Source organism: Elgaria multicarinata, chromosome 1 (genome assembly GCF_023053635.1).
Source record: "Elgaria multicarinata webbii isolate HBS135686 ecotype San Diego chromosome 1, rElgMul1.1.pri, whole genome shotgun sequence".
NCBI lineage: Eukaryota > Metazoa > Chordata > Lepidosauria > Squamata > Anguidae > Elgaria > Elgaria multicarinata.
The window spans coordinates 143,413,763-143,441,720 of NC_086171.1; the positions used below are offsets into that span (position 1 = coordinate 143,413,763).

Consider the following 27,958-nt stretch of genomic DNA (forward strand, 5'->3'; position numbering starts at 1 on the left):
ATATAAATGTGTATATTAGGGACATTTGCATACAAAAATGACCATATAAGGGAAAGCAGCATACAAAAATGTGTATATTAGGAAAAGTGGTGTTCAAATATAATGGGAAAGTTCCATATGAAAACAAAATTTCCACTGATGAAGAAACTGGACAAAATAAACTTATGATGAATACATGCAAAATTGGCATGGACTGGATACAGACTCATTCATCTAACCGTATAATCATGAGAGACTGAAGTAATCATATGCAACAGTATTGTGTGCCTTAAAAGGGAGTAAAATTCAATTTCTTGTGTTTTACATTCCTGGCTTGAGGAACAGAAGCCTGCTTTCCAGGTCCATAAGCTGTCTCATCTGCAAGAGATCAACCCAATGATCTATGATGTCCACTCTACTGCTTTGCAGTAACCAAACCGATATTCTTCTCAAATATCCCTCTGTAAAATGAAACTTCCCTGTTTGAATATTTTCCTGCAATAGCTGCAGAGAAGGAACAGGTATGCATAGGATGAACCCAAGAAATAAGCACTGAGGGGCTTAGAACTGAGCTGAACTTTCTCTGAAAACAATTTTCTCAGAATTTCTAATATTTTTCTTTTTCTCACCCCACAAAAAAGGCCATTTGTAGAATTTCCTTCCAATATTCTCAGCCATTTCTTTTTGTGGTGGCTCCCTTAATGCCCTAGAATGATGTGAAGTCCAGAGCACTTGAAGGATGCAAAATGGTATCCAGGTTGCAAATATAATTACTGCTGCTGTTGTCATTTGCAACAACAGCAAAAAAGAGAAAAAACATAAACAAAACAAATTAGAAATCGTTGGGAGGAAATAAAGAAGCTGTACAACTTCCACTAGTAATGGTGAAGCACAGCCTTGAGAAACTTGAGAAATTTAGTGAAATTGTTTCACCAATTTCTCTAACCAACATTTAAAGGGGGCATTTTCACTGCATACAGCTGTAGGTGAAGCCTCCCAAAATGATCTAAAGAAGAGCATTTCCTAATTTTTTAAAAAATACTTCTTTAGGAATTGGACACATTGGGAATAATTTCTTCTATAGTCCTTGCAAACTAGCAAGAATTCCAACAGAGTAACTATTTCCATCCTTTCCTGGCAAATTTCTATTTCATCAATCTATGGATATTGTAAAATTTATTCAAGTTTCTTAATATTAAAAAAAAATGAAGAAAACTATTTTAAAAGCTTGCTTCCAATGACTTACTGCAATGGCCTGAATTGTGGCTAAATAGATCAGAGCAAGATCATCAAGGCCTTGAGATAATGTCAGTCCCACCACCTGCAGGAACATAAGAATAATTTTTTTTACTGTTGTGACAGTTCAGTATAGACCCTTGCTAAACAAACTTCCAAAGTACATCTCAAACTTTTTGTTTTAAGGGATGTATAACTACAGTCATGTTAAAGACCTCTTTTTATCCTGGATAGGCAACTACAGATAGATTGTGACTTAGACAACCACTCTTATGACCCCTGGACTGTGTCTCAGGGGTCATAGGATTGTTCGGAGTCCCAGCTCTGGGATTGGAGACCGTGTTCTGACCCCAGAAGGGGGAGCTGGAGATTTGACCCTTCTTCCCTTCCCTGCTGACAAAGAAAGAACCACGCTATCTGGCCTCCGAGATTGGGAACTCAGTCTTGGAAAAGGGGACTTTCTGGTGGGCGGGGAGGCTGGAGAGGCCAGGATATGAGCTTTCTTGAGTCTCTCCCGGCCTCCTTCTCTCCCCCTCTGAAACTAGATGGAGGCTCAAATGCACAATTGATAGAATTATGTCTCAATGAGCACTGGGACAAATCAATCCAGTGACATTCTCCTAGTTTATTTTCCTTGTGAATTCCAATTGTAAAATCTCCACCCCAAAATCATTCTTGAGCCACCCACCTGGTTTCAAAGGGACTATAAGCTTGAACCCAGATCCCCAGGGTTCACAACAGAGGGCTGTTCATTTTATTATACATCTCATTTGGCTGCATAGCAAACCAAGAGTCACACTAGAAGTTATAAAAAGAAAAGAAAAAAGCAACAGTCACTTCTCCTGTCACTTATTCTTTAAAGGCTGCACCTGCACTGGAAATTGCAAGAGCCACAGACCAAGGAAAAGAACTAACACACAGGAGATGTGTCTTCTAAAAGGCAGCACCAGCCAGGTGCTTTACCCCAGGAGGGCACACTGTGTGACCCACAAAACTTAATCCAGTTTAAGAGTCATGGATGAGCTTGATAAACCCCATCTTTTGGTTCTCTGGCAGAGATTGTGAAGATTGGGTGAGGGTTTGTCAAACTCCTGGCAGGCCACAAAATGCGACAAGGAGGCAGTTTTCAGACTGGTGGGTAACAAATTGTGCAGGCCTGCTTTGCTCTGCTGCTTCTGACAGTCGCATCATACCTCCTGCTATTCGTTGTGTATTTGAGATGCTTTAAGTGTAGGCAGTTAAGAAAGGAATGCGTGAACACAACAAATGTGCTTCCAAACCCATATTCATCAAGGACTGGATGTGGCCAAGGGTACTCTAGATTCAACCTCTAACATATTGAAATAGCTTTCAGGCAGAAAGCAAGGTGCTTTTGGGTGGAGGCAGAGAAGGGGAAATGGCTCATGGTTGAAAATAATGGTACACAAGGCAGAGCTTTATCCAGTTTGAATGCTGAGACTACCGCGAGGTAGAGCAGCTGAGCGGTTTCATACTGGTGTTTTGCCCTCTTATCAGGATGCATTTCCTCCATCTCTGTTTCCTCCATCTCTGTTGTCTTTAGTTGTTACGTAGTTAATTCAGTGTATCCAACTTTGTACATCTACCTCTTGCCCATCAGAGCCTATGGTAGGCATCTTTTGCCCGTGTCTCCACTAACAATGAATGAGGCCACTCATCTGGAGTTTGCTGTGTATCAACACTTCAGAACCTCAGACAATCCTACAAAATTCTATAATCATAAGTAGTACAACTAAAACTGTAAAATGTTTGCAGATACCTGAACTCAAAAGTGCCCTGAACTTTTGTGTCTGTTAAAAATAAAAACTATCAAATTTCAACAACAACAATAATGTAAAGAAAACCCCCAAACTCTATAGGATTTCTATTGAAGAAGAAAAACAATTTTATTCAAATGATAACAGAAGTGCCCTGAACATTTGTGTCCTTTAAAAAAAAAAACACCTTATCAAATTTCAATAACAACAAATGTAAAAAAACCACAACCCAAACTCTGTAGGATTTCTATTGAAGGATTATAATTTTATTTAAATGATAACAGAAGTGCCCTGAACTTTTTCATCCTTTAAAAAAAAACACTATTGAATTTCAAAAGCAACAACAAATGTAAAGAAAAACCCCCAAACTCTGTAGGATTTCTATTGAGGAAAGATGATAATATTCAAACTAAAAACCCTCCCTTGAAGCTCTTATTTTACCACCTTGCTCAGCTTTGACCCTTTTGCAACAACAAGCTGTTTCTTACCATGCCCTTTAGAGTCAGATCTGCAAGGGGAGATCGATTGCCATGGAAATCTGGCCAAACATGTAAATCAACAGTGAGGAAACCCAAAGGCAAAGATTTCTTAATCAGATCCAGGTGACTGTTCAAGTATGTATATATACTTTGAGCACTGCAAGAAAAACAAGAGAAAGGGGAGTGGGAGGTGGGCGAGGGAGAGAGGTTATTCCCTGAACATATTGCATGATCTGGATTCCTAACAAGAGACACACACAAATCATCAAAAGGCCTACAAAGCCAAACTGAAAAGGGAGAGGGGGAGAGAATATTAATACATCGCCTGCCAGACACACACTGTTGGAGAGAGGGGAGTAGGGAAAGGGTCAGAAGTAGATTTAGGATCTCATCTCAGCAGTGCCTAGGAAGTGGTTTTATACCTAAATCCTGAGCAGATTTACTCAAGTGTAAACCTCACTTTGTTCAAGCCAGGGAGATGTTTAGAATTGCAGCCTTATGTTTTCAAAAACTATCCAAGTCTTCCTGGACATATAAATGAATGACCATCCGTTCATTGACCACAACTTTAGAAGTTTGAGGACTGCGTCTCTCACGAAGAGGGCTGCAGTTCATCTAAAATCTAAAAAAAAATTGTTCAGGGGAATCATTTTCCATCTAGGAATCATGGCTTTTAGCAGGCATAATGCAAATACTGCGTGCCCAGCTATTGAAGCCTTGGGTGCAATCCAGAGAATGCTTAAGTGTGCTTAATTCATTTCGGTGGAATTTAAGTGTGCTTCACTTTCTCTGGAATGCCCCCAGAGGGTGAAATCCAAAGAAAGTTAAACAAGCCAAATCCTACTGAAATCAATGGGAATTGCCTGTACTGACATGCCGGTAAAATACGCTACTATTATGGCACTTTATAAAACTCTAAGAACAATATTAAGAATACACTTTTTAAATTATATCATCAATTTTGCCTTCTATGGAATATTGGCTCTTGGTTTTCTGAAAGCTTGGTCAATACGAGTATCTTCCTCTAATTACAATTGATTAGTCATTGTCTTGGTTTTGGAAGTCTAAATAGTGATATTCATTTAGCCTCTGCATGTATATTCAGCCACACACACTAATGAGCTCCCTGAGGGAATTTGGCATGTGTTTACTACTCTGACTTATGACCTCCTTGCAGCTGTATATTTATATTATGCATTTAAGCATTCAGCTGCACATTGTTTCCATTAGATCTTACCATGTGTTTGCTATTGGAGGGTATCATTCAAAATGAAATGCACTTGGAAAACATTAAAATAACTAATTCATATCATTATTCACATACTTTAAAGGTTGTTTAATGTGATTTCTTGAAGGAGGGGAGACACACTCATCGCTTTACAAGTTACTCCAATTCTTTAGTAGCCATATTTCATTTCCATTCGTCCCGTGCTCTCCAACATAATAGTCCTTCACTAAGGAAGATGGAGAGCAGAAGGAAGATGGGAATTTCTCTATAGTAATCGTGCACAGGATGGAAGGCTTCACTGAGAAACTGTGAGCTGCTATCAAGATTTCCCACAGGCAGCTGGTTGTCTGCCATGTGAACAGTGGTCTGATCCAGCATGGCTCTTGTTAGGTTCTTAAGAAGGATGAATCAGTAGAATTCTAGTGGAAATAACATGTCTAAGGACACCCTATAATACCATGCCAACTCATCATAACTTTCAAACATTTTAATCATACAGGAAATTAAGGGGAAAGAAATAAACATCAGTTTATAGACAAGCATTTCAGTACTTCGGTATTCAAACTTTAAAGAGCTTCATGTACTTATGAACATATGAAGATCCTTTATGCTTAGGGTGACCATATGAAAAGGAGGACAGGGTTGCTGTATCTTTAACAGTGGAAAAGAAAATGGAATTTCAGCAGGTGTCATTTGTATATATGGAGAACCTGGTGAAATTCCCTCTTCATCACAACAGTTAAAGGTGCAGGAGCTATACTAGAGTGACCAGATTTAAAAGAGGGCAGGGAACCTGCAGACTGTTGTGATGAAGAGGAAATTTCACCAGGTTCTCCATATATACAAATGACACCTACTGAAATTCCCTTTTCAATACAACTGTTAACGATACAGGAACCCTGTCCTCCTTTTCATATGGTCACCCTACTTATGCTGAAGCTGCTCATGGGTCCATGTAGTCTATTACTTTCTACTATTAGGACTGAGTCCAGGCCCTCTGTTTTGGTTTTGGACTCTGATTCAGATTCGGAGACAGAGTTAGAAGAAGCCCAGCAGACACAGGGTAAAGGGGAAGAAATTCCCCAAGACTCCCCAGGAGCCAGCGAAGACCCTTCCCAGGAGCTTAGCAGGGAGAAAGGCCAGGCTCAGAGACCGTTTCTCCCCTCCCTGTGGGAACCCAGGCTCTGTTGAAGGGGGAGGGAGCTTTGGGATTGACAGATGCCAGAGCTCACAGACAAATTAAGCAGGCAGAGTTGGAGGAGGAGGTGGGAGGGAGGCATCACACCATACTTGGCTGCCTATCAGAAGTTGGGTTGAGTGGATCATTCCACAAGGCAGGAGCTCAGAAAAAGCCAGCCGAATGTGTCAGCAAACCCATCCACAGCTGAAAAGTAACTGCCCTACTTTCAGTAGCTCTCTTACCAAAAAGTTTACTTTGCAAATTAGGCCTAGAGGGCAGCTCTTAGCTTTTGTAGTCACTTTAGAGGTGAAGAAGTGCTATTAGCCGAATAAAGAGTTTGTGGATTGCACAGTGAGACTCTGGGCTCATCTACACCAAGCAGGATATAGCACTATGAAAGGGGTATATGGTATGTGCCAATGGGCCCCAACAGTTGTCAGTGCACTTCAATACCACTATAAAGCCATAGTGTGGCTCCTGCCTCTGTTGCCTCACTCCTCAGCAGAAGGGATGAGCATCCCTGACATCTACTCTGATTGGCAGCTTATCCCTAGAGAGTGAAGAATAGGTATTTCCTAGCCTTGCTACATGACCTCCTTTCAAACACCCATACTCACACGGTCTGCAGATACTAGGGCCAGACGTTCTGCAGTAAGTTTGAGTGGGGCCCAGGTGCTCCCCTGACAGCTCCGCCGATGGCACTCCGGTTTCTACCCCCAGTGCTCTGACACTTTTACTCCATTTTCTCTCCCCTTGTTCCACCTCAACTCTCCTGGTGCCCGGGTTACTCTACTCTCCTTACTCTGCATAAAAGGTGGTGGAGCAGGTAAAGGTCCCATTTTTCTCTTTTAACATTAAGTGGGCACACTCTACAGCAAAGTACCTGCTGTTGCTGAGGCGCCAGCCATATCCATCCTCTTCATTTGCCAAGAATGGAATCCGGGTTCATGGGGCCCAGAGACACTGTGGGCAAATGAAAATGGCAGGTGTGGCTGGAGAATTGGCAGCAGGCAAGTCACTGTGCAGCATCCATGCCCAAGAAAAATGTTGTGTGGCGAGAGGCATCGTCCTCAGTATGCAGCTGCCCAGGCCAGGTACTGACACTGCGCTGTTTCTGCTGTCTCCTTTGGTGGTTCTTTAGGGCCACTGGATTGCAGGGTTCAGCTTTATGGAGCCACAAGTAAGGCATGAACCTCAAGCCTTCTGTATCCTGTTACTGCAGGTATGCTATCAATTTGCATATCCTCTTCAATAATGATTACCCTTATATTATGGAATTTGGATTGATGCTGCAAAATGTCAGAGGCAGGTTTTGAATTAGATACTACCTAAGGCACAGTTCAAATGCTTAGTCACTACACTCTGTTTTTTTATGCACTGGGCAAAAATATATAACACAAACCCTCAGAGCCAGAGCAAAACTCTGCATTAGTGTTAACTTTCTGAATCAGGATAAAATTAGGAAATGTTGAGCCTGACCAAATTCCTCATGAAAACGTCTTCTGACAACAAAATCAACCTTGGAAATAGGCATTTTCTGCTATAGGTGCTTTAATAGATAGTTATAAGATGATCTAAATGGAATTTCAAACTTAACTACACAACTCCTTTCTAGTTTCTTACTATTCAACATAACCACTTGATGTTCCATATGTAAAGAGAAAAAATGGCAATTTTATGTGACTTGTTTACTATGTTAGCAGTTATAAGTGCACTTCATTAAAAGATCGCCATCTGGAAAGCATTAGAGACACACAACTGAATACAGTCCTCTGATATAAAGTGCTATAAACCTCTTTACCAACACACTTATGTCCAGTTCTGCAAAGTGCTATGTCTCAAATTAGAATGAACGGCAGTTGCTGACAGTACAGAAGAGTTCAGCCGTGCTGGCTACACATGAATCTGGACAGCCACAGAAGGGCTGCAGAGTAATTGCATACGGGTTCCTCCACTGATTAAAAGGAATTGCTCTCATGGCTACCTGACTGCCAAGTCACTGCCCAGCCATCTAATTCACAAGGGTGCTTCTAACTTGGCCACTCAAAAGCCATAGCAGGAAATATGGCCCAATCCAGAAGTGTTTCCACCCACCAGACAGATTTGCAGATTTAGGTATCACCTGGGCACCCCTCACAATACCTTTTGATTTGCATACCAATACCTCTTTGTGTCTTCCATAGTGTGGCTTTCTGCACTATACAGCCAGCTAGCTTTAACTAAATCAAGCAGAAAGGAACCTCCAGGAAGTTTCTTCTCATTCCACAGAATCAAACTATAGTTTCCTTTATTCTGCCCCTTCCTGGGGCTGTAATCCCCAATCCGAGGCACCAGCTGGAAGAGCATTCCTCCAGCCACAGTACAGTTAGGAACTCTGACTGAGAAGCTCCAGCTGGCACTTCGGCTGTGGAAGCCTTAGTGGTAGGGTCACCCCACTCCTTCTTTAACCCCAAATAAAGTGCCCTTTGCGTCCAATGCAGAGCAACCTGTGGGCTCCCTACTTCAATTTTTGATGCCTTTCAGAAAACTGTGCCCTAAGTATGAGGTGCCATATTTGAGTCCAATGGTAGTTGTCAAGCAGGGAATCATAGAGCATTGGGAAGATGCTATCAATGGTCTCCAGCAAAGCGCAACTATTTTTACTCACCTTTCTAAGCCTTTTATCTAAAACATCATCCAATCCCCCACCCCTGCCTTCTTTCTGTAGTCTCCACAGTTGTTGCGTTGTTTTTAATGTACTCAGAATCTAAATTCATCCCCCATCCCTAATGTACACCTATGCAGACACTGGCCAGTTCTCACTATTTGATTAGGAGTGCAACATAGATAAGAAGCAGAATCATGTATTGCAGCTGCTGTTCTTTTCATGAGAAAACCCCGTGTATAATTTTGGAAAAGACACAAGAGAGGACATGCACGTTACGCATTCTCATTGTTTGAATTCCCATACCGCCCGCTATCATGGCGACAATATAACCAGGGAGGTTTCACAAATTGTTGCCTATTCATCTCATGCAAAGTGGTGGCAACAGATATTGCAGTATCCTGCTCAACCCATCTGTTTCTTGATATTTATCAGCTTTATAAATATTTTTTTGTTCTTGTTTGAGTTTGTAGAATGGTCTGTTTACACTGCAAATGAACCAGAAAAGATTTGTTATGTACACTTCTCTTAAGCTATGTTAAAAGTTCAATTTATATGTATGCTAAATACCTCTAACCATACTAGACTAAGATAGTGATCAGCAGAATATCATAAGAAGGAGGGAGATGGACAACCCTCAGCATGTGGAGGGGGGGGAAGGACTGAAGAGGAAAAGGAGAGAGTCTAGTCAGTTTCACCTGACCTACGACTCCTGTGTGGGTAGCATTCTATTGGCTTGGCCAGGCACAAGGAAGATGTTGCCCATTCTCTGGCGGCATTTGTAATTCAACTGTTTCAGGAGTTCTCTTCCTTCTGCATCAGGAGGTTATTAGTCTCTTGTTTTCAATAGCTATTCGGTCATTGCAAAACTGTATTCTATAAAAGGTGCCTTCTTTCTCTTTAAATAAAATGTTTTGCAATAAACTAGGGCTACTGTATTCCTGAAATAGGAGGGGGGGACTTTGTTTACTTCTGTTTCAGAAGAATCTACGTGCTACTCTACTCATCCAAAGAAGAAAGCAGGGCCAGCTTTTGTGCATGCATTTCAGCCCCTCTCTGATTTCAAGTAATCTAGGATCACTGGGTACTAAAATATTGGTCAACTGAAGTGTAAAAGTCTTTTAATTTGGAGTTATATGTCTTATATTTTTGTGGGAATATTGTTTTGTGGGAATATGGTGACTGGCGACCAAGTAATCTCATGAACATGTGTCATTTTCAGGAGACTAGTCCAGATTGGCTGGAGATGATAGTGATAAAATGGGAAGCAACTACAATATGGCACTTCGACAGGGTGGAATCACAGGTGTCTCTTTGGAGGACTAGAATAAGCTCAGATGGCAAAATGTTTGCAGGTGTCCTCACCGGTGATGAACAGACTGCCAAGAACCATAAAAATATTTTCCACCCTACAAATACAGAATTATTATTATGCTAGGTATCATGTATTACAGTTAATAACCTACAGAATTATTAACTATAACATAATTATAATTAATAACTCACGGGGTGAGCATAAAGCCTTTGTTTCTATTTATACAACACCTGTTCATGTCTGGGGGAAAAACATGCCAATAGCAATATGGTACAAGTTATTCCTCATCTCTAGAATTTAACAGTTTCATATCTAAAAAGTGAAATCCTGCTCCCCCAATGCTCCCCCAGAGTTTGGTACACATGCTGTCCTATCAAGAAACCTGTGGATTTTGGCTCAAAGAAGTCTTTGAGGTGCAAAGTAAAAAGGCCAGGCATGCTACTTGACATTAGGAGGAAGGCATTCCAGCTTAAGGGTGAACGTTCACCACACCAAAGTTTCATTCATTTATTCTTGCATTGTCTGTATCATTACATTTGTAAAGGCTTCCTGTCAGCTCTGTTGCAAGGACAATTATCCATGCCACCAAGGTGGCAAAAATCACCACGTGTTGATCTTTGTGACATTTGTGCAAAATGTAAATCTGTGTCCAGGTAACATGCGTTAAATAAATGCTCAAAAATGAGGCTGAACTGCTGAGTTGCTCAAACGTTCTCAAGATGTCAGCATGCCAGAAATGGCCACAAAAATCAGTCCTCAGGTGGGCATGCTCAAACCAAACCAAAAAGGTTGTATCCTAGAATGGGAAAGATGAAGAATGAGCTCGGAAAGGAAAAGAAATTAATATAGTGAGAAATAGTCCAACTTACATCTCAGTTAAGCTGGAACATTCCAGCTGAACTAGTTTCTGGATTGTAGCCAAAGTGATGTTTCTAAGACAGACTGAAATTGATGAAGAAATAAGGATGATGACCTGACCTGGCTGCAGATTTTGTTTGTAGTTCTGGGAAAGCAGCGTGTCCTTGGACGACATGCTCTATCTTAATAAAAAGAAAGAGAGGGAGAGAAAGAAAAAGAATTATCATATTCATTTTGGGGGAAAGATGGGTGCTTCATAGTTCTGAAATGTTATTAAAAATCGAGTTTAACTGTGTATAATTCTGCTTCTAGTGAGGTTAAAAGGAAAATATATTACAATGTGAAGGTGCTTACGTGGATCACACAGTCTTGATTCAGGGCATAGATGCAGAAAAATAAGCACCGAGTCAAAATGTGTCATTTTATGCTAACAAAATACTCAAGAATGTACAACAATTATCTTTTGGCTTGCGTCAACCTATAGATCTGTCCAAGCTACAGCAGCACAAGCAGTGACTTGTACCGCGGCTGCTAGAGTTTAAATATGTTGCTATGCCTGAGAACAGCCACGTTTGCTCTGTTTTCACGGACACCACTCTCCAGTTCGTTATTATCAAACATGGAGGATGCCTATATGTGTCCGTTAATATGGAAAATGTGGTTCCTCCCTCCAAAAAGGGGCAGGAGACCCTTGCATTTCCATAAAGCACAAGTTAAGTGACCAACTAATTAAACTGAAATTTTCTGGAAGTGCTTTAGCGATGACTGAAGTATACCTTTTTCTTCATACCTGAAATAAAAATCATGTTGTTGTTTAACTCAGGCAGCAATCCTACATGCAGTTACCTGCAAGTATGTTCCATTGAATTTAATGGGACTTACTTCTGAGTAAGCATGTATAGGGTTACATTAAGAGTCACTTAACCTAAAGTGAAACAAAAATAAATTTAAAAGTCCCTAATTATATCTGGAAGGAAGCCAAAATGGAAGCCAAAAAGTAAGTGTGACTTAGACTGCAATCCTGTGCATGTTTAGACAGAAATAAGTCCTTGGAGTTGTAAGACTTTTTCTGTCTAAACATACATAGGATTTGCCCTTAGGTATATGTGCTGATAACATATTATAAAAAGTTCCCATTGACTATATATAAATAAGAACACAACATATAGGCAAAGCTAGCTGCTCTATGAAATAGACATTCTCCTTTTGAAATCTGAAGTAATATGACAACCAAACAAAGCAATCAGAATTGTTCTTTATAGCCCAAATATGCTTCTCATGCTAGCATGTAACTTTTGTAAATAAATAAATATAACTGAGTGAATGCATCCCAAAAGATTTACAAATACTTTCAATAATGATACATGTTGAGATATCACACTGCTTCAGACTCATGGGATATAAGCTTACACTCCCCAAGAGAGAAGCATATCATCCATCACGTCTACTTTCAAGGAGTTAATCTTAATATCATAATATAAGCTTGCTTCACACTAAAGGAAGGACTAAACTGGGCATCTGACCACCTATGTATACAACATTACTATTTAGCTACAGCTCATTAGTAAACATGACTATCTGTGTAGGAGAATGGCGGGGCTAATTGGGATGTTGGGCAGGCCAATCTAGACTCAACTTGACTTTTTGGGGAGGGAAATTAGACATCTCACTACCCTCTCCCCACAAACTCTGCTGTGCCCCAACCTCAATTATTATTATTATTATTATTATTATTATTATTATTATTATTTATTTATTTATATAGCACCATCAATGTACATGGTTCTCTACAGCGTAAAACAGTAAATAGCAAGACCCTGCCGCATAGGCTTACATTCTACTAAAATCATAGTAAAGCAATAAGGAGGGGAAGGGAATGCAAACAGGCACTGGGTAGGGTAAACAGGCACAGGGAAGGGTAAAACTAACAGTGTAAAGTCCGAACAACATCAAGTTTTAAAAGCTTTAGGAAAAAGAAAGGTTTTTAGCTGAGCTTTAAAAGTTGTGATTGAGCTTGTAGATCTCAAATGTTCTGGAAGAGCGTTCCAAGCATAAGGGGCAGCAGAAGAGAAGGGACGAAGCCGAGCAAGGGAAGTAGAGACCCTTGGGCAGGCGAGAAACATAGCATCAGAGGAGTGAAGAGCACGAGCGGGGCAATAGTGTGAGATGAGAGAGGAGAGATAGGAAGGAGCTAGACCATGAAAAGCTTTGAAGGTCAACAGGAGAAGTTTATATTGGATTCTGAAGTGGATTGGAAGCCAATGAAGAGATTTCAGAAGTGGAGTGACATGGTCAGAGCGGCGAGCCAAGAAGATGATCTTAGCGGCAGAGTGGTGGACAGAGACCAACGGACTGATGTGAGAAGAAGGAAGGCCAGAGAGAAGAAGGTTGCAGTAGTCCAACCGAGAAATAACCAGTGCATGAACAAGCGTCTTGGCAGAAGAGACAGACAAAAATGATCAAATCCTGGCAATATTATACAGGAAAAAACGACAGGATTTAGCTACTGCCTCAATATGAGGAATAAAGGAGAGCGAGGAGTCAAATATAAAGCCAAGACTACGAGCTTCATTGACCGGAGTAAGCGTTACATCATTGACTGTAAGAGAGAATGAGAGATGAGGAGAAGGTTTAGGAGGAAAAACAAGCAATTCAGTCTTTGCCATATTAAGTTTCAAACGACGATGAAGCAGCCAGGCTGAGATATCTGAGAGGCATGCCGAGATACGATCGTGAACATCAGGAGAAAGTTCCAGAGATGAAAGATATAATTGTGTATCATCGGCATACAGATGATATTGGAGGCCATGAGATTGAATAAGCTTACCCAAGGGCAACATGTATAAAGAAAACAACAACGGGCCAAGCACCGAGCCTTGCGGAACCCCTACTGAAAGGGGAAAAGAGGAAGACGAGCTGCCATTAGCCAACACGCTGAAAGAGCGACCCGCTAGATAGAAGGCAAACCAGTTATAGACAGAGCCACAAAGTCCAAGGTCATGAAGGGAATCTAGGAGAAGATCATGATCAACCGTGTCAAAGGCTGCAGTTAGATCAAGGAGAATAAGAACGGAATAAAGGCCTTTAGACTTGGCAGTAAGAAGATCATTGGTGATCTTAGTAAGGGCTGTTTCAGTGGAATGCAAAGGATGGAATCCAGATTGAAAAGGATCCAGAGCAGAGTTACTAGAAAGAAAGTCAAGACAACGAGAGTAGACCACACGCTCCAGGATCTTTGAAAAAAAGGCAACAAAGAGACAGGTCGGTAGTTAGACAGAGATGCTGTACCCTGACACATGCCCATTAGCCTCAGCAATTCTCCTGGCAACTGATCTTATTTCACATGCATTACCAACAGAGCTGTGTAAGTAAAGAAGAAGTCAGGATGGGTTGGATTGATCTGCTCCCCATGAATTTATTTATTTTTTTATTATTATTATTATTATTATTATTATTATTATTATTATTATTATTATTATTTATTTATTTATATAGCACCATCAATGTACATGGTGCTGTACAGAGTAAAACAGTAAATAGCAAGACCCTGCCGCATAGGCTTACAATCTAATAAAATCATAGTAAAACAATAAGGAGGGGAAGAGAATGCAAACAGGTACAGGGAAGGGTAAGCAGGCACAGGGTAGGGAAAAACTAACAGTAGAAAGTAAAAGTATTTATTTAAAAGATTCATATACTGCCTCAAGAAGAGCTTCCAGGTCAGTTTACAAAAACAAGATAATACATCTTGGTTTTGTAAATACGCCGTCCTAAGATCTTAACGATATAGGGTGGGATACAAATGTTTTAAATAAATAAATAAATCTGTCTGGCTCTTGTGACAGAAGGAAGCAATAGGAGTCTCTTTTTCTTTAGTCTTTCTCCCCCAAACAGAACTGAGACGCTAGCTAAGGGCCATAATATGATAAGATGTATAAGGCATAAAAGCTTCCTGTGGCATTTGAGGAACCAATACAGCCACTTCTTTATATCCTATAACTAATAGGAGCAATGCTAATATATCAGGTTTATAGATGATTATAATATTTGAACTGACATGTTACCCTTATCATAATTCTAATTAACTCACAGCCTCATCACAAGTCCATCATAGTTCATATAATTAATCATATGTCTTAACATAACATATTTGGAGATAAATAGTAATTCTTGTTTAACTGAGATACCACGATCTTTTATTTTGAAGGAAAAGTCAAACTCACCAGTTTTCCTGTAGCACTTTGGCCTCCCTCATTTAGCCAGAAGCCTGGCACCATTGCTGAGTAATAAGGTCCCCAAACACCAGGGACAAAGATGGGGGACTTGCTTATCTGAAGAGAGAAATTAAAATCCAGTTACTCAAAGGTTCAAGCATGATGAGACCTGTCTGTGTGTGTACCTGCACACCTACGTAAGTACACACAGTCTACCTGGGGCTTGGCAAAGAATACAGGCAGAAAAAAATGGGTCACTTGCCTCAACAAGCTGACAATCTAAATTTTAACAACAGCAGAATCAACAAAGGGGGAGAGGAGAGCTACAACATAGAAATCTGAGCAGTTCTTTTCCTTATTGCTGCTGCATATCATTGCTTGTACCAATAGCACAGCAAATCTGTATCATATATAATAGGCTTCTTATGGTGATAACTGTCATGGATTTGTATGCTAGTCCTACACAGGCCTGGGAACATTTCAGTGTTGAACCAATAAACAATGTGTCCTATTTTACAGTCCTCTATTTGAAGGGCAGCCCAGGCCAAGTAAAGATAAAGCACCATAAGAAGAAAAAGCCCAGGACCTTGGAATTGCCTGTGATTGTGAACAATTAGCTCCTGCACAGCAGCCTGAATAGGCAGTCACACAGGTCACTTGTCCACAGTTTTCTCCACTATGGTGTGAAGTACTGTATTTCTATTTCTATTCTAGTAATTATTTCTAAATTTGTATCTACACATGTAAATCCGCATATACAATTTTTATACAAATCTCTGTCATCTTTTGCCTTTTAAAAAAATTCCATTTCCCCTTCTTTGGCAATACCAAATGGCCAACCTAAATAAGCTTGCCAGGAGGAATGCTGTGGCAACAGCAAATAAATAATAAACTAGGGATGAGGTTAAAGGGGGGAAGATGTCAACAGGCTGCTATGGTGGCCCAGTTTCTCCTCAAAGCCCTCCTGGGGAACAAAGGATCCTGAACAAAAGTTTCAACTAATAACTTCCGTTCCAGACAATTAACTTCTCCTCCCACATTTAATCGGCCTGCTGTTTGATGTTAACTGGAACATTTTAAAACAAATACTGGTGATCTGCCCTCTCACCAGAGTAGTGTTGTCTGCCATCATGCAAACCCAAGCCCAGCTTCTCTCTGCTGAGGAAGAAAAGAAATATTGCTGCTTCTTTTTTTCTATCCTCCAACACTTGCTTCACCATGAGCATTTTAATGTGGAGGATTGTGGGAGGAGCAGCAGTGGCAACCATCCTGTCCTGAATCAGGCCACCCAAGGAAACAAAAGGTGATGAGAAGATATGCTGCTGGTAAGCAATTTAGGATGTAATCCTATGCATGTTCAGATAGAAAAAAAAGTCCTACAGTTCCCAGCATTTCCTAGCCAGGATTTATTTGCCTGTGATTGTAAGCCAGCTTGAGTGCCATTTTAAAGAAATAAAAAATAACTCTTTTGCTGAGGAAACTGCACTGGCTGCCTATTTGCTACAGGGTACAAAGGTTCTAGTACTTGTGTTCAAAGCCTTAAACAACTTAGGACCAGGATACCTGAGACAGCGCCTTCTCCTTTACCAACCTGCCTGGTCATCTGAGAGTATGTTCCTGGTGGTTCCACCTGGACCTATGTTCTGATTGGAGTCCATCAGGAGAAAAACCTTCAGTGTGGTGGCCCCTTTCCTATGAAATTCCCCGCCTTTGGAAGTCAGGCAGGTGCCAACGTTGTGTTGCTTCCAGCGCTTCCAGAAAATGCTGTTGTTTCAAGACGCTTTATGTGAATGACTGGCCACGTTTTTTTACCAATACTGGGGTTTTTCAGAAATTTGTTCTTTTAAAAATTGTATTTTTAATATGGTGTTTTATTCTTTTACTCTGTTTGTTGTTCACCACTGCAAAATCTTTGGATGGGAAGGAGTATATATTGTAAAAAAAATGAAAAATAAAGATGGTATGCAAATAAAATAAATAAATTTCACTGGGTTTAAACATGCATAGAATTGCACCTTTAATGTTGTTGGTTCTTACAGGTTTAGCTCTCTTGATTGGTAAACCAACTGTCAATAGCATGGCCTGCAATTTATTCACAGCTTTTTGAGATTTACTTGGATGTAAAGGAATGTACTGGGAAGTGGCAGCGTGAAGTTTGGTTCACTTACTTTCTCTTATAAGCATAAAAAGTGACTCTAAAATGTTGTCAACTTTATTCATCACCCGGAGGAATCTTTGAAAGTATGATCTATTTATCTACCTTTGAAAACTGAACAATAGCTCCTACAACTATATCAGAATATAACTACTACTTTCCTGAAACTATTTTTTTAAAGAAAAAATAAAAATGAAATCCTTCTTCCAGTTATGCTTAGGAGATAAATATTAATACAAGGACATCTAAAAAGCCTTTTTCTGAGCAGTTTCAGGAAGGTCTAAATATTACAAGTCCTACCTCATTATTTACCACATTCCATAAATTATTATTTCACTGTTCCCAGAGCTACCCTGTGCCTGTGCCAGCACTCGAAAAGAAAGTCCAATTAAAAGACTATAACTGGTACTTCTGGGAAACCATCAGGTTTTGAATATCTGCAACCAGGCTTGGTATTTCAGAGGATACCCACAAGAATTTGCCAGGACGGGATATTTCCGTCTCTAGCTCGTCTCTTGTTACACACTTAGATGTTCATATCATCTTACTACTGAAATATCATTTGTACACATTCCAAAAAAACTATCAACAAACATGTGGAGCAATTACAACTTGCACATTGGTACATCTGTGAGCATAGAAACATGGAATTTTCTTTCCTCCTCTTAGAAACTCTACCGGGGGAAAAAAATCTGGGATCTGGCTGAGGGCCATGTGTTCTTTCCAATATCTCCCTCTGGACTTTCAGTTAAAGACACACACCCCAGATTTCCCATTCCCACAATATGTAATCACTTTCATAAAGGCCAGCCAAGCACAAATAGATAGATCCATATCTTAAAAGGTATGAGGTATTATAACATCATTTGTACAACTTTTTTCAAGTTTGCACATTTATTCATACTTGCAATTAATCTAGAAGGTAATTTTAAGAATGCCAACCAAATACTGGCTGAAATGGGATTAGATCTAGGTCAGGTCTACTCACTTGAACACAATCTCTCTATATGAGCTGTGTCCAAGTGATGTATATTAGTATGAGACCTACAAGTGCATTTCGGCTTTTCTTTCGGTTTCCCTTCCAGAAACTACCCTCTCTGAGCCCCCAAACATTCTTCAAAATGGAATGGCTTTAAAATGTTAAAGCCATTCCAGAGTTTGGCAGGAGATGTGCTAAATTATAAACTGTATAAGAAACTGTATAAGAAACCTCCAGTGTGTCCATGTGATTATCTGAGAGTGGGCAAACCATCTCCCTGGATTATAGCTAAATGTTTCTATGCAATGAGGATTAACATTTAGCTTTACTCTGTTTGTTTGATAAGATCCATATGAACCCCAAGCCAAACCAGATTGTTTTATTTGCAGTCTTTGTTTTAAAAGCAGAAAATACAGATTCCCAGTGTTCTGGCTTGGTGGAGAGCTTTCACAGATACAGGAGGCTCTCCTCTACAAACAGTCACACTCCACAAGCAAAGGATGAACACAATGAGGGAAAGAAGTGGGGCTGGGCGCTCCTTATCATGCATTGACCCTAGTCAGGTTCAGAATGCCTGAATACAGCTTAATTTTAAATGCTCTGGTACTTCAGCATGTCTTGAAATGACAGGCCTAATTGGACTCACATGGCCAGCTCCACGGCAAATAATTAATTATATTATTTTTAAAAAAAACAGTGAAGGAGAACCTGACATCCCCCAAGTACACCCTCATCTTCCCTGACCATTGACCATGCTCTGATGGGAGTTGGAGTCCAAAATCATTTGGAGGGCCACTTCTGGCTTAAAATTGTAGGTCAACACAAAAACATTACTTCCCACAAATGATGACATATAACATAATCTATGCAAACTAAGATGGCTAATTTCAGTCATTACACTAAAATAAACCTCTAGAAGTATAGCGCAGCACAGCTTCACAGTCCTTGACCCAACAATTCAGGGGTCTACCAGCTATTTGGGGGATACCCAGTCTCATCCAACCTTTGTAGTCTCATTTTGCATGATAAGATGACGTTATGCACTCTAGAGGTCAACGTCTGTGTGCAACTCTACAGCCAGCAGGGGCTATGGATTTACAGTCAGCCAACGAGACCCTGCTCAAGGTACCATCATCTGTAGAGGTCAGACTGTATTTCACAATGTTATGAAGTTCCCTCCCTAAGAAGCTCAAATAGCTCTGTGTTTTCTCCTTTACAAGAGAAGTAAGCATTTGCCTAGTCCGTCAAGTTTTCGGAAACTGGTTTATTTGTCATTTACTTAAATTGATGTTGCTGCTATTTACTTGTTACAGTGGTTTGATACAGGATTTTGGGTTTTAACCATGTAAATTGAAATGGATTGTTTTAAATTTTTAGGATGCAAGTTTTAAATGGTTGTTTTAACATTTCTTATTGTAAAACCATCTTGGGACTGTGTGTGTGTGTGTGTGTGTGTGTGTGTGTGTGTGTTTTAATGAAAGATGGCATGCAAATATTGTAAATAAATGAATGTTCTATTGACTGACTTCTATTCTCAATGGGGGCATGTCTACACCATGGCTTTTCCCCAGGGTCGTCCCAGGTTCATCCTTGTGCATTCAAATGATGCACAGGGGATCCCAGGGGACAGGCAGGGACTACCCCTGCATATTCCCGGGATACACTGGTTGACCAATTATCCTGATTTTCACCGTAGTCCCGGGACCAACCCGAGGACTGCAGCTGGTGTGCTGCGCGCTCCTGGGGCCTGAAATGGGCAGGCAGTCGCGCGGGGTGGCTCTGTGCCCATGGGGGGGGGGAGCAATTTCGCCATCCCAGGAATGGCAAAGGGGTTTGGGCGTGGGGGGGGTTACCTTTGTTTTTTGCCGCACCCCTGTGGCTCCTCTTTTAAAAGCATAGTGGCTGTGATGTCCCTCTTTCCTTCCGGGACATCAGCAGCCATCAAGACGCTGGGGGAGGAATGTGGAAGCAGGTAAGTCCGTGATTGTCCCCCTCTCCCTCTACACCCTTAAGGTGTAGACATCTCCTGGGCCTGTTTTATTATCCCTCAATGCTTACTAATTGGATTTTTAAGTAGTAAAAGTGCACTGTTGTCCAGAGCTTTTTCCTCTACCACCATCAGGGTTGTATCCACCATGAATACCTTGTGCCTTTAAATTGTTATTATTTTACAATAAGGCACAGAAGCAATTTGCTACTGAACCTGACAAATGCACTCTAACTTCTCTCTTCTAGCTCTGACATTTAGAATGTACTTGTGGGGGTTTCTAACTTCACAATTTAAAGCACACATAAAAGTAAAATTAGGCTAATTCATATGTATGCTCAATCTTGAATCCAATTAAAAGTTTAGCAACAGTCACTAAAAGCAAGCCTAGCAATGGTTGCAAAAGAGGCTTAGTCTTTTGCAATCTCCAGAGAAAGGACATTTCACTTGTGGGTGTGGGGAGAACAACAAGAATCTCTGTACACTTCAGGTGTAAAACAAGGAATCAGATGCTTAATGGGTGAAGGAAAATTTGAATATGGCTCCTAGTTTTGTTCCCGCCACCATTTAAGACAAGCATAAAAAATGCTTCAATAAATATTCATTCTTAGCCATGCATCAGCTGCAGTCTAGCTGCCCTCCCTTAATAAAGAGCCGATGTCTGTCTAATCTGGGATTAATGTTTTAATGCAAGCGAGTGGAATGAATTGTTAAACTGGGCAGTGACAGCCCAGGAAGTGCTTCAGTTCCGCTGACAAGGAAGCATGTTTACAGGACACGTTTGTGAAGAAGCACTGTATCATTATCCAATTATTGTGTGGGTCTGGATGGGTCAGTAGTAACTTAGATAAATATTCAGGATTTAAACAAGACATCTGACATGCTTTAAAGGCTTCACACTTGACAGATTCCCACATTACATTCATATGGTTTAGGCTGTAATAATCTCCCATTTAGAAAGAGGAAAATGGGTGGCAGGGGATGGGGGAATGAACCCCTCTAAAGGCTGGAAGTCTCTTAAGTCCTTAAATCTAGTGCTAATCTCCCCACCCCACCCACCCCGAGAAAACTGTAGAAAAGCCCAGCACTCCAACCAACCACCCAATTCTATTATATATATATTCACAATAAAGAGTCTGACAAATCTGCAGCACGCAATTCTCATTTTACTGCCCTTTCGCAATACAGGGCTGTGATGGGGAGGAGCAGGTGGTAGCAGGAATATGGTTCATGTGCTTCTCAGAGGGGCTGCATTATTTTTGTAAACAAATAAGCTCCTCTCCCAGGCAGGATTTTGCTGCTTCATTCTACACACCATGAGCATAACCTTAGTTATGCTAGGCCACAAGAAAAGGCATGTTTATTGAGAAACACCCTACTGCCAGATGTAGATTCTGGTTCCTTGTGTTGCATTTTCATCCCTGTTAGTCACTGGCAGAGAAACTCATATGTAGTCTCCTAAAACAAAACATTGCATTTCCCTTCTTTTTTTAAAAAAAAAAAATCTAATGGGAACTATTGTTTAGCAATAAGGTGGACAATCGTTAGGCATGATCCACTCTCTTTCATGAAGTGAATGAAGAGGCATTCCCAATGCTACATGACAGATACATGTGTGTATTAGTTGCCCACTTAGAGCATATTAGGAGTTGCTGGATCAAAGCTATTAAGAACATAAGTGCCCTGCTGGATCAGACCGAGGGTCCATCTACTCCAGCACTCTGTTCACACAGTGGCCAACCAGATGTCGACCAGGGACCAACAAAGCAAGACATGGTGTAATAGCACCCTCCCACCCACGTTCCCCAGCAACTGATGCACACAGGCTTCTGCCTCGGATACTGGAGGTAGCATATAACCATCAGGGCTAGTAGCCATTGATAGCCTTTGCCTCCAGGAATTTATGCAACCTCCTTTTAAAGCCATCCAAATTGTTGGCCATCACTACATCTTGTGGTAGCAAGTTTCATAATTTAGCTATGCACTATGTGAAGAAGTACTTCCTTTTATTTGTCCTGAATCTCCTACCAACCAACTTCATGGAATGAACCCAGGTTCTAGTATATTCAGAGAAGGAGAAAAATGTCTCCCTATCCACATTCTTCAAACCATGCATAATTTTGTACACCTCTATCATGTCTCCCCTTAGCCTTCTTTTTTCCAAGCTAAACAATCCCAGCTGTAGTAACCTTCCCTCATAGGGGAGATGCTCCAGCCCATTAATCATTTTAGTTGCCCTTTTCTGCACTTTTTCCAGCTCTATAATATCCTTTTTTAGGTGTGGTGACCAGAACTGTACACAGTATTCTAAGTGTGGTTGCACCTAGATTTGTATAAGGGCAGTATACTGGCAGTTTTATTTTCAATTCCTTTTCTTATAATGCCTAACATGGAGTTTGCTTTCTTTATAGCGGCTGCACACTGGGTTGACATTTTCATGGAGCTGTCCACTACGACTCCAAGATCTCATCATCATCATTATTATTATTATTATTACTATTATTATTATTATTTATATAGCACCATCAGTGTACATGGTGCTCTTTCTTGTTCAGACATCGCCAGCTCAGATCCCATTAGGTTATACTTGTAGTTGGGTGGGGTTTTTTGCCCCAACGTGCATCATCTTACATATGAATAGCACAATACGTGGTATATTGTGGTCAGAGCCAGCATGTAGTGATTAGTGTTGGACTGGACTTGGGAGACCTGGGCTTTAGTCCCCACTTGGCCACGAACCTCACTGGGTCACTTTGGGCCAGTCATGACTCTTTGACTAACCTTGGACCACTTTGTTACCAATGATGAACATTTTTTAGGCGTTGGGATAAAAAACAGTCTTGTTTTGTGGTTGTCTGTTCTTCATATATAAACCAATTTAAACTGCTGTATTATCCCACGGATTTCTTTCCTTCTTGATTCAAAATATTTCAACTCCTATAAAGGTTTGATGCTTTCTAGTAAAATGGAGAAAATAATAACTCTGTGTGGGAGGATTTAACCTTAGTCTACTCCCTGCAAGATTTATAGTAATATGTAAGATATGTAAACATTATAGAGCAATCCGAAACAAACGAAATTATGAATCCTGTTTAACAGTATTCAGCTGTGATGCAACTGCCAGAAGGCAGGGTTTGTTATGAGTAAATCATCTGGATGAGATACAGTCCTCAAATCAACCTCAGCATCAATGTCAAACCCTCTAGGTTCAGAAAACTGCAGAAATACATCAGATAACTTAGAAATGCAAAATCTAGTTAGCTTTAAAATATAGAACTCTATGATCATGCTATGGACATTTGTGCTTACAAAGGATCAGTTCAAACTATGATGGCAAATGAACCTCTCTTATTTATTCTAGCTTTACAAATCAATTGCACAAGCTTATACAAAAACAAGCAAGCCCAGGCATCCTTTTCTTTTATCCAAACTAAATTCATATGTGGTTGTCAATACCATCTTCTGGTGAAAATAACAAATGAACCCATACCTTTCCACCAGGATAAAAGCATTGCTCTAGGTTGTGACTTTCTAAAAGCCGAGAAGGCAGGAAGGAGGGAGATTTTGACAGAGAAACGACCATCTGAAAGGGGAAACCTAAATCTCTCTTTTTCCAAGTGTTGTGATTGGAATCAAGGATCAGTGCTGGGGATCAACAGGGCAACCATATTTTTCCCAAAAGCTATTTGCACTGTCACCTTAAAAGCAGGCTGTGGTTCCATGAACCTCTGTCCCTCCCACTTGATTTTGATCTGCTTGCCCTGTTGTCTGCCTCACACCTGGGAATGCTTGGGGACCTTTCTAAAAGATTCTTTCATTGAATAGGGAATGTGTAATAGTTAAGTTGTTGTGAGGGATTTAAAGCCTTTTCCCCTAGCTAGCATATTTGGTATGGGAGGACCCAAATGGCCCCTTTTCCAGCTGGCATGTCAGTTGAGGTCAGGGGAGTGTTTATTTAATTAATAAGGCTTCAAGCTTAGAGAATATCAGTATTTGTCAAAATAGTTGTATAGATTTTAAGAGATAATGTACAAGCTGTTGAGGCTCCATGCCTTACCAGTAATAAGAGGGTATGAATATAGAATCTTTATAACTAATTTAGTGGTTGGCATTAAGCTATCTTTTCATCTGATGACAGACAGACAAGACAGGTAGACAGCTTCCTAAGAACGACAGGAGAAAAACTGACAAAAACTAGCAGTTTCAAGTGTAGCTGTTCATTCCTGAATTAAAATAGCTCTCAACAGCCAGTGTACTTCGTACATTAATTAAAGTATTTCATTCCAGATTCATTAACCTGTAGTTTTCTCACAATCACAACTGGGATGTTCACACACGTATTAACAGAGCTACATGTAAATATTTTTCTGAAGTTATCATTGGAAGAATGAATGATGTCCTCACATTTTATTATTCTTTGGCCCAATACATTACTACACTGGTGTGTGAGCCATTTCATGATCTGATTCCACAACACTCTGATAATATCTATATGGAGATACCATATGGGGAGGACAAGTTCCTTCCCCTTAGTCAAGTTCCAAGTAGCCTTGGTAACTTAGGGAAGTTCTGATCACATATTATTTCCCACACCATTATCCCTCGCATCCGATGACTGGACAGAACTAGCAAGGATAATGTTGACATTGGGATCAGTGCTTGCTACTTGATCAGAGAGCATCATCAGATGAGCGTTTTATCGCATGCTCATTACTAGCCACTTACGGATGTTCACAGGTCCTTTTGATGACACCTCCCATGTGTCTCCCACTTCTTCTGGCTTTCTTTCCGTCACAAGTAGTCCCCAATAAATCCATTTAAAAAAAGAAAAAGAAATGAAATGTGCCACCATTTCCTGCTGTGTGCAGGAAAAGCAGTGTGATAAAAACTCCCACTGAATGGGCCATGTGGTCATTGTTTACTTCCTCTTCCTTCCCAAGTGAAGAAAGAGAAAATATAATGGGACACAAGCAGGGGGAAAGCGACGGTAAGGAAACATGATTTCCCCCCATCTGATGACACTCAATGTTTCCAAGTGTTAGCAAGTTATTTGGGAAAAGGATATAGGAAAACGGATTGCCACACCACCTCAGTAACATCTGAACTGGACCTATACAATATGAATGTAGGGGATACTTCATATACGTTTATGTGTAACAAACTTGTATTTAGCACTCTTGAAAGCACTTCTGCACTGTTACAAAGCAAGAACAGTTTCTACTGAGTTTAAGTGATGTGACATTGTTACAAGACTGCTGTAAATATGAGCAGATGCGTGGCTTGACAGCACAACTCTTTGTCATGTTCCTTTCCTGGGATAGTATAATGAAAATTGAGAAAGTTACGCATACAGCGCTGCACCCTATTAATACTTAGATTTACTTTTCAGGTGATAGCCAAGTTCTCAAATAACATCAGGATAGGAATTTATGTAAGTCTATACTACCCGTATATGTGTTAGATGAAAGACAAACGTTCCATTAATTTCTCAGTTCACTTCCATAAACGCTGCATGTGCTGATGAAATCTGTTTCATCTGGTCTCAAATTACTATAAATCCAAGGTACTTATGCATGCATATATAGATACTGGTATCTTGGTTGCAAGGAATAGATAAAATAATTGTAACTGGCTAATCAGTTGTTCAAAAGTGTTATAAATCTTTCAAGATTCTTCTTCAGGCACCACAAAGTCCTTAGATTTTCAGGTTAGACTGTTGACAAGTGGAGTAACATGTAAGAATGTATACAACTTATTAGATATTACCTATTTTTGTAATTAAACTCTTCCTCTGAACGTTTGTGCTAAAGGATGGTTCTTAGAAATTTTCCAATCATAACTTGCTCCCTTTCCCACATCATGCCAATCAAGATGTTAATACAAGTTTAAACCTATCTTTAATCTGCATCTGAGCAGACATTTACTAAGTGCATCATGCTCCTGTTCTTTATGTCAAAAGACAAATAATCTATATATGGAAATTGAGACTTCCCATCTTCTACACTAAGGGTGGGCAGAAGGTGTTTGGGGCTCCAACTCCCAGAAGTTCCTGCCAACATGGTCAATGGTCAGGAATACTGGGAGTTGAAGTCCAAAACATCTGGAGTTCTATTTTCTGCCTTCCGCACCACAGAAGGCAGACTCAAGATTAACTATCATCTTGACAGGCTGCAGTGCTGAGCCAAACCCAACAAGATGAAATTCAACAGCCACCTCTCCCAACTTCATGTCATCTGAAAATGTTATAAACATCCCTTTGTCCAAGTCATTTATAGAAATCTTGAACAGCAGAGCGCCTAGGACTAACAAACCCCTGTGGCATTCCACTAGAGAGATCTCTCCAGGCTGATGCAGGTCTAGCAATGTGCTATTGTTGGGTACAGTTGTCCAATGAACTGTGGTTCCACCTAATTTAGTACTGTTCAGTCCACAATTTGCTATCTCGTCAATAAGGATATAATGAGAGATTTTGTTAAATGATTTGGTGAAATCAAGATGTCTTGATGTGCAGAGTTTCCTACAACACAATCCTATACACGCCTACTCAGAACTAAGTCTCATTGAGTTCAATGGGTCTTACTCCCAGGTAAGTGGGTATAGGATTGCAGCCTTAATTGTTTCTGGAGTTCAGTGATTTCTAGTGAAGACAAAGACTTTTGCCCTGTACTTTAAGGCCCACGGTTCTTCACTGCTTTTTCTTTTTCTTTTAATCATTTCATTTAATGAAACTGTCTGGGTACAGAATAACCTTTTGCCCCTCCAGTATTTACTGTGTCTCCTGCCATGAAATGGAAGCAGAGTGCTTTGATAAATGGACAGAGAGGTTGTCTGGGTACACTTCTACAGGCAGTCTTATGTTGTGCACTGAAATGCCTTTTTGTACCCTTCTAAAGTAATGTACCGTTTACAACAGACACTGTTACACATATTAGAAACTCTATATGGAGCAGGAACTCTATATGCCTATAAGCAGGGTGTTTATAAGTCTGTTATATTAGGGTACTCTTTCTTGTTGTTGTTTAATGGGATGCTCCTCTTTTCAGGACACAGCAGGTCTAAAGAACCTAATGGTGCTGATTACTATAGAATATCTTTGCCTCAAATCAACTTCATAGAGCAGAAACTGCAGTTTAAATGCCTGGTTTTGTCCTTACACAGCAACTACATACATTAGAGTTTCTAGCCTACTGTGATTTCCTCCTGGTTCCACCTTTTTGGGTCTTCCATGTGTTTATCAATAAAGTTTAAAACTGAAGTGTTACCTTGAGGAAGAATATTAATTGTTGAGTTCAATCGAGAAGCTAATTTCTAATTGGAAATAACTTTAGAATTAGTAGCTACCAGTAAGACAATGGTTTAGCTGACGAAGCATAATTTTAACAGTCATCATGCGATCTCTGCCATAGCTTACAGTACATTGTAACAAAACCAGAAGCACATGTCCTGTTAAATTATCTATGGATCTACCTGAAATGCATAGCTTCTTTAAGAAGTGTCTACCTGCAATCTTTATTTCTTTTAAATTATTTTTGTCTGTCTTTAAGGATGGATGGGCCCCCTGCCACCAGGAAGAGGGTGAGAGGCTGCTCCGGTACCCAGATGGCCACAGGAAACCTTGTGCTTCCTCCTTGGTGTCGGGATTACCCGACGCCACCCCAGAAGAGGAAAACCATGGGGTTTCGGAGGGAGGCGCCACCGTGAAGAACCCCTTGGTGGAGATATTCAGAGAACATTCTGCTAAGTGACTTTCTTTCTCTAAGGGGACAAGAAAAAGAAAAAAAAGGTCAGAAATTCTTAGAAAAATATTCCTTCTGAGAAACATTGCAAGGTTAATGTCACTTTATTCATTCTAGAGAGAAGGTCCTAGCTAAAAAGCCGCCAATATGGCACAGTGGATACATAAAGTAGTAGGGTGAAACAGTACAGTTA

General features: G+C 40.3%; 1 protein-coding gene across 4 annotated transcripts in view; it reads right to left on the minus strand.

Annotated features, from left to right (window-relative positions):
• Positions 1-27,958, minus strand: part of FGGY (FGGY carbohydrate kinase domain containing) — a 220,106-nt gene that overhangs the window by 59,542 nt on the left and 132,606 nt on the right. For all 4 annotated transcript variants that reach the window (XM_063138270.1, XM_063138262.1, XM_063138287.1 and 1 more), the window contains exons 9-12: positions 14,918-15,025; positions 10,815-10,876; positions 3,479-3,626; positions 1,226-1,300 (exon numbers count right to left, since the gene is read on the minus strand). In XM_063138270.1, coding sequence (XP_062994340.1) covers positions 1,226-1,300; positions 3,479-3,626; positions 10,815-10,876; positions 14,918-15,025 — 393 coding nt within the window. The remainder of the gene's footprint in view (positions 1-1,225; positions 1,301-3,478; positions 3,627-10,814; positions 10,877-14,917; positions 15,026-27,958) is intronic.